The following is an 8,098-nucleotide window of genomic DNA, read 5'->3' as shown; positions in this document are numbered from 1 at the left end:
GCTGGATCTAAACTACTCTCTTGTTTCACCTATCTATTAAGTTTTCTCTTTCAATCTTCAGAGTGACTTCTCTCTTTGCCACCAACCTATTACTTTTGTGTGATGATATAGATCACTAGTGACTTACATATTTAATTCCTGTTATAATTACTCCTCTACAAATAAACAGACCCCAAATTAACACATGGATTTGGTTTATTATTCACATAAGTGCATTGTCATTGCAGGATTAATATTGCACGGTACATAACATTAACACTATTGGTTACCTTTCAAAGATAATAAAATACATTATGTATGTCAGCAAAGGGGAGCACTGTAAGTCTATAGTGAGAAAGTGCAACAATCACATTAAAGCAGCTGCAGCAGCATACAGAGTGATCACATAGTGAAGCTATTCAATAGCACAATGATGGTCTTTTACATCAGGATTCCTGTGCGATTCTGGTTTGTTTTACTTTATAATGATGTCTACTTGGTTTTTAAAGGAGCAGGTGACAGAGAAGCTCAACCCCAGAGGCAGGACGTGGAGCAGAGACACTGGGTTTTGGCTGCTGGAGACCTGATCACTAGATCCTTGATGATCTCCACGGTACCAAACAGTGGGAACAGCTTCTCAGCGAAGATCTCGTTGTAGGTATAAACGTGGAGGTGTCTGTCCACGTCGTAGAAGGACAGCTGGCCGTTGTCGTAGTCGAGGTAGATGCCCACCTTGCGGGGAATGAGGCCGGGCGGCAGGGCGGTGAAGGGCACCGTCAGTGCCTTCAGCTCAGTGCCCCTCTCCAGCCGCAGGGTCAGGTAACCCGTATCTGTGTTCAGGGACTTGAAGCCTTTCCTTAGAGCCGACTCCTTGGCCACGCCCAGCCGCCAGTCCCGCTCTCCCACCTCCACCTCCCAGTAGTGGCGGCCGGAGTCGAGGCCCTCCACTCCGACGGCGCACCACCAACCGTCGAAGCGCTGGTGGTAGTTGGGAACATCCTTCCTCTCGAAGCCGCAGCGCATCCTCTTCTCATCAGTGATGAGCAGATCAGGGTTGGCGGTGTCCAGATCCAGAGTTACCTCCACTGAGAGAAAGAAACAAGGTTTTACCTACCAGACAGGTTGATTACCTCGATTAAAACACTGATGAAAGTCAATGTTGTACCTGCAGCATCTGCAATCCAGTCCCACACTGCAGAAAAACAAAGACATGTTTGTCTGATGTTGCAAATGCATCAATATGTTTTAACGAATCAGAATGCTGTGTTGGGAATCAATCAATAAATTAAACTTTATTTATATAGTGCTTTTTAACAAACCAAATGCAATTCAAAGTGCTTTCAAAACAACCAACAAAAGACAGAATGTTAAAAAAATTTAACTGCAACAAAATAGCAAAAGTGAAAAGGAAAAAGATAAAAGTTGCATATTTTAAACAACAATGATAAATAAAAGATATGTTCTAGGTTAATTGCATGTTCCCTGATGAAATAAATTAATAAATTAAAAAAATAATACATTACACACAGTATACTAATTATAATGAATATATTATTAATGTAAAAAGCTATTTTTTTTAAAAGGAATGAAATGATGACTAAATTTAATAAATAAGTATAAAATACTAAAACTATCAAATTATGAAACATGACATAAATACCAGCCTGAATATGAAAATTTGTTTTGAGGATATTGAGAAAAACACAAGAATATTGAACCTAACAAAACTTAAATTTACCCAGCATTTGGACCTAAAAGTAAATATAAATAAGTAAGTATAAATAGAGTCTATTTTTTGCTCTCCTAAAAATGTATATTGGAAAATTAGTGTAATTAAAAATGTAAATACATATTGCATACTTTCATTATTATATTTTTCCTGGGCACAGGAAAACTAACTTCAGGCGCAACTGTCATATTTGCTTGTATTTAAAATCTGCTTTTTGTGCGAATGAATGTTTGCTTGGAGGCTGAAAAGTTGAATTTTTTTTTTGTTTTGCCTTGATAGATTTGGTTGTGCACATTATCCACCATCATGGTATGGATGTTCACTGTTGATTATGACGGCAAGCTGCCAAGATATAACTAAAACCCAGTGAAGTGCTTCTATTTCATAAATAATTTACTTCCTGATTCTCAGTGTGGATGCTGACTTTCAGTATAAAACTCACCTGGTTGGGGAATGTATGATATGGCACCTGGAGGGAGATAATAACCTCATGAGAAAGAGGCATTTTCAAAATATACAACAAAATTGCTAAATTTCTGATGTACAAACCGGTCTTCTGAGTCTTCTGCTTCCACAACAGCCACTGCTGCGGTATGGTGTCCTGCAGGAGAAGAAGGCGTCACTGATGAACTGCGGATAATACAAAACGACTAAAACTGTGAGACTTCTAGCAGACTCCTACCTTATCAGGTCGCTGTAACATTAAAGTCCACATCACCAGCTCCATAGCAGTCAGCAGGTTGGGAACACGACCCCAACGCCAAGCTGACTGCAGGTCCTCCAGAACCTTTGCCACAGGTTCTCCGGGCCACACGCTTTGCTGCAGGATGATCGATGTGAATAAAATGTGCGTAGCTTGAAGGAACAGGTTAAGGTGAAATGTTTGTTTGAGTGTCCCACCTCAGGCTGAGCTCTCAGGTCCTTGATCCAGTTGAGGATCACAGTTTTGGCCTGCAGCAGGTCCTGTTCATTAATCAGATCGGGGTGTTTGTCTCCATCCACCTCTGGCCAGCCGTCAGTCTGCATGGGCCTCTTCTGCACACAGACAGATGATATTATTTAGTGAATGTGCCACTAAACCTTGCATTCTGCTCCTGTACTTTCTCCTGGAAATTCCTCAGATGAGCACCTTGCTCTCCAGCATAGAGGCCCACTGCAGGATGAAGCTCCTGCAGAGAGAAGTTGGCCAGGTGTCATCTTGGTTCCAGATGTGCTCCAGAACTGCTGATCTCTGCCAAAGAGAGAACAGAATATGGGATCAGTGTAGGTAGAAACAGGAACAAAGACTTAAAATGCCTCCCTGATCATCAATTAAAACACTAAAAACTCACCTCTGTGTATCAAGATTACACATTTGCAACTTTTTTCCATGAAAAAAACCACTTAATGCCTTAAAATGACTTAATCGTTGCAGCTCAGCAAACCAGCTTACATTTTACTCTGCTCAAACACTCTAACTCCTCTATGCTACACAGTAATTTGTAGTAGAATAATTAAGTCATACATATTTGAAGTGGAACCTGAATATGTGTGTCATCGGTACGGTACACTGCAGCTATGGCACTTGATTGCATTTTTTTGCTCTTGATATAAAAACACCATATTAACATTTCAACAAGATTAAATATTAGATTTTTACCATAGAGGGCTTTTGGGAGACTCATGACTTCTCATTTTTAACCTAAAAACTGTGATTTCACTGCTGAGCAAGTTTAATATATTCTTCACTTGGCTGACATTAAATGTTTCAACAAAACGGTGGTTTGGCACCAATACCGTTTAATTTCTTTTCTGTTTTTAGGAAAAATTTGTTCATTATCTTAAATTATTTATAATCCCATGACTCCTGAGAAACTACACTAATATGTGATTCATGTGTAGTCCTTAGATGCTGTACCTGGCACACTCGACTGACGTCTCGAGCCAGATCCACAATGAACAGCTGATCCTCATCCAGAGGCTCCCTCTTCTCCTTCTTTGCTCTCTTGTGCGATTCCTGTGAGGGAAAATACAAGCAAAGGATTTTCTGTGAGAAACTATTTGGAGAGGGAGAGAGTTTTTAGAAGAAAGAAAAAAGACATTCAGAGGACATTAGTGCTGCTTCACAAGTGCTTTAGAAAGTAATAAGGTCAATCAAGAGAGGAGGCGGTCACTTAGCCTGATCAAAATGCACATCGTGCCTCTGATCCTGTCAGCAGAAAAGAAAGACTCCCTCCCACCCCGACTCTCTGCCTGGATTCATCTCATCACCTCCCTGCATACAGCAGCTCTTTCCTCTTCTGGTTTAAATTAAACCAGGGGGGGGATAAATGCCAGCAGTCATGTGCTGCTAGAAAAATGTTGTCTTGTTTTTACTTAAGCACCAAGGTGACCCAAAAACCTTCTGTCAAGAGAATAACAGGTTTGAACATTAAACACACAATGTTTTTACCCAAGTGAGCAAAAAACTGTGTTACCTTTATCTTGGCCGTGAAGTTTTTGGCCGGCTCCACCATGAAGTGAAAACACTGCATCATTTTGGCTCACGTCCTAGGGTGAAAGAAACAAAAGATGTTGCCTTAGACACCTAAAAGTTTTGCTTTTAAAAACGTGACTATTTGCAGCATTCACACAACGCATTTAGGATTATTCAGGTACATTCAAACTTCACAGCAGTTTCAGAGCAACTTTTTGGTTAAGCTTTCCCACTTTTATGAGCCTGAATGAGATATTACTACGAGTGAACAAGGACGCATTGTTGTTGTCAGTTTCCTCAGAAGAAGGCAACCTCTGAACTGGAACACTGCTCATGTTTACTTCCAAAACAGCAGTGTGTCACGTAAATCATTAAACACGTGATGGAAATTTCACATGGCAGCAGGATAACAGGATGACATGCAAAATGAAACTGATTACCTTGAGAGATACTGCAAAATGAGTCGCAATGTTTTGTATTTCTTTCTCCACGAAAATTAAAATTAAAATGCAGGTAGGATTTTTGCTTTGCATGACGACTGCAGAACATGATTTATAGGTATTTGTTATGGTATGTTGTGACACATTTTATCAAAACATTGCAGCTCTTGTGATTTGTAGATGACAGTTTGCTATACTGCAATATCAATAATATGATTTTTTTCAGCACAGGAAACACAACACCTGAGTGTGATCACAATCACTTGTCACTGGCAAAATACACATAAATGATGTACAAACAAGTTCAGTCAAATTATCTCGGCCACAGAGTCTTTGAGGAGCTCATAGATTAGAGGCGACACCAGATGTGATGATTAACGGGAGCAGTTAAGGCTTCAGTGTGAAACGTGACAGGCCTCGCATGCTGCCCGTCTCACCATGTCCTTGGTGATGCTCCCTATCTGCCTTCCACACTCTTTTTTCCCTCTCCCTCGTCAGAAAAATACCCCAGTTCAGTGTGTGTCTGGTTGGCAGATTGGATGACCAGTCTGAACTGGTTCTCACACAGACCCAGACTGAGGATGAAGTGGGTGAAAACGCACTGGCCCTAAACAAAGCCTGCACTTGCACGTCACCCCACTTCACTCTGAGAAATTGTGTTTCTCTGCAGTTTTATGAATCACACTATAGGCAGTCCTGGTCAGGCCCAGTTTTAAAGCAGCTCCACCAAGCTGCGGCATTCAGGTATGTGTATCCTGCACCTGAAATATACTTAATATGATGATTTTATATGTAGCTTTACACCAAACAGAACAGATACACATTTAATTCTGGTAACTTGCCATTCAAATTAAACTAGATGTCTAATTATGAAGAGAGGATTCATTCATGCTGTGAGAAAACATGACCATGCAGCTTTTTGCAGTGAGACAGCGACCCAGTTCGAGAGCAGCTGATGACTGCGCATGAAGGAAACACGCACCTGCTGTGTGACTTTGCGGCAAATCTGTACTATATCCGCAATGATATACATTCCACGCAATGCAAATTGATTTTTCTGCTGCTGTGCATGCAACAGAGTGGCATGTTTATACATTTATAGTCGTCAATGCCAAATAATCCGTTTCTGCAGTGCGTCCTGCACAGCAACATGGCGAATCAAAACGCGCACTTTATGCGCAGCTCACCTTTTTCCTCAGAGTTCCGGTGAAGTTATTTGGGGTTCCTCTTCGCTTAAAAGCGAGTAGCTTCCCGGTCCAGAAGTGTTTGGCCTGTATGCTGCAGTGTCTGACCTTGTTTACATACCAGACTGTCTGTCGGGTGCTCGGGGAGCTTCGGTTTTCTTCGTTAGTGACGAAAGCAACACGTCAGTGGACACAGTTGGCAGCCATGTTGGTGAGGACTTGATTTCAGGCTGTAATCATGAAGTCGTTAACGTTAGCTGAAAATGTCACCATCATTTTACTTGATTATTTCCACTTTCTATTCTTTTATATGCCTACATTACTGCAATTTAGAGGGAAGCATTGTGTTTTCACTCCACTACATATATTTAACAGTCATTGTTGCAAACAAAACATGCAGTTAAACTTATTTAAACTTGATAAAATGAGCTTGAATTCAACCACATACATTAAATGTTCTATGGCCCATGCAAAGGTCAATAGTTGACCTTTGAGGTAAATGCCACATAAAATAAGCCTCTTTGTTTATTTGTATATAAAGTAGGTTCTACTGGACTGCACAGCACTAAGTCAGTGCTGGAGAGAGGGCTGGCTATGTGAGAATATATGGAGGTTTAATAATTAATTTAACCAAAAATATATATTTTTTAAAAAGAAATCAATGGTTGGAGTCTGTTGTGATTTAATTGCCCTCTGAATTTGTTAATTTAAGGACTCTTCTTGTGTACATACATTATATTCTAAATACATATTTTATAAATGAAAATAAATCTTGTTCTCACCCGGTTTACTCTACATGTTCAGCAATGAGGTGACAGGACTTGATGGTATTTTAAATTTAAGCTTCAAGTTTCACCTAACCTTTATTTCACCAGGAAATTAACATTAAGAATCTCTTTGCCAAATATTCTGGTAGGCTTGTGATAGAATTGTCCATCTGCTTCTTTGATCACTGCTTTTTTAATTACATGTGACTGAAACAGCACTAAAGTCAAAATACAGGGCGTTTAGATAGTATTAAGATTATAACTCCCATTGTGTGCTGACATGTTACCAGACAATATTCTGCCATTAAAATATCTGTAAGACTTAATACTTTGCCAAAAACTATATTTAAAATTAGATAATGATACCAGAAATTGACTCCTTGCGATCACAGTCTGTGGGATGTTTTGTTAGGGAAATTCCAGATATTCACAGACACTAATACTTTTGTTATTTAGTCAAAGCAGATGGATGGGACTGTCTATTTCCTGCAGGCTTGTCAGGCTGCATCTGTTCACATTAACAGTGAGCTTTTATTATTTGTTATTTGTTTATGCTGATACAGATTCCTAATTTTGATATGACTGAATCTTCCTTGTAAATATATATTTTAGTCAAACCAGGAGCACACTAACAGTGAGCTTTTATTATTTGTTATTTGTTTATGCTGATACAGATTCCTAATTTTGATATGACTGAATCTTCCTTGTAAATATATATTTTAGTCAAACCAGGAGCAAACATATTATTTCTTTAAGATATTGCTGATTACACTTAAATGTTATCATAAAAAGATTGATATTCAATATCTTAATTGAATAGTTCCCAATATTTTTGTCCTCCTTTCTGTGGAATATTTACGACCTGAAAAATGGACTCTCTAAAACAGAGAAATAACAGAAGTTTTTTTGGATTGTATAGAAACAACAAACCTATTGGGATTTAGGCTCATGGGATATTTGGGACAAACACATCCATGGAAACGTGTTTAGCCAGTCGAGGTCACTTTGGACAGACATTAGAATTAACGATCCCCCCAAGCGTATGCAACCTGTCATTAACAGCGTGATCTCATTTTGTCGTCAGTGCACCAGTGCCTTTGCACAAGCAGTCCATGTAATTTATAGGCTTTCTTCCTCTGTTAGTTTTTCCACCAGTGGGCTCCCAAAAGACCAGTTTAGAAGCCTCCTCATCATGATGTCTGACAAGGTAACCAGCCAATGCAAATGTTTTTCTGATCTTGATGTCTTGCTTGGAAGAGCTGATCTATGATCCCAGGTACCAGAGTCCTCAACCCATGAAATAATTTCTCCTTTTCTGGTGGCTAGTTGTTTGTCTGTGTTAACATTAAGTCACATAGCCTCATTTTTTTTGTCATTTCTATGCAAACCAATATTTGCAAAAGAAATTTCTACCCCTCTTGAGCCTTCGCCATTTTCCTCCTTAATCAGGGCATTTGCTAAGATGAAATCTGTAATGACAACTGGTGCAACTCGCCTGCTTCTCCTTCGCTGAACTTTGAAACCGAGTTCTTCACTTTTACCTT

The 8,098-nt window shown here is 39.5% G+C and overlaps 1 protein-coding gene across 1 annotated transcript; it reads right to left on the bottom strand.

Moving 5' to 3' along the window:
• Positions 1–177: 177 nt before the first annotated feature.
• Positions 178–5,944, bottom strand: si:ch211-120g10.1 (butyrophilin subfamily 3 member A3). The gene is made up of 10 exons (XM_051940849.1): positions 5,791–5,944; positions 4,165–4,237; positions 3,606–3,704; positions 2,838–2,939; positions 2,609–2,743; positions 2,391–2,528; positions 2,258–2,309; positions 2,151–2,177; positions 1,145–1,171; positions 178–1,064 (listed from the first exon to the last, which is right to left on the bottom strand). The coding sequence occupies exons 2-10, from the start codon at positions 4,222–4,224 to the stop codon at positions 508–510; spliced, it is 1,197 nt and encodes a 398-aa protein (XP_051796809.1). The 5' UTR covers positions 4,225–4,237; positions 5,791–5,944; the 3' UTR covers positions 178–507.
• Positions 5,945–8,098: the final 2,154 nt, after the last annotated feature.

The sequence above is a fragment of the Acanthochromis polyacanthus genome, chromosome 21 (assembly GCF_021347895.1).
Source record: "Acanthochromis polyacanthus isolate Apoly-LR-REF ecotype Palm Island chromosome 21, KAUST_Apoly_ChrSc, whole genome shotgun sequence".
NCBI classification, from domain to species: Eukaryota; Metazoa; Chordata; class Actinopteri; family Pomacentridae; genus Acanthochromis; species Acanthochromis polyacanthus.
The sequence above is the reverse complement of the archived record's forward strand: the minus strand, read 5'-3'. Positions and strand labels throughout refer to the sequence as shown.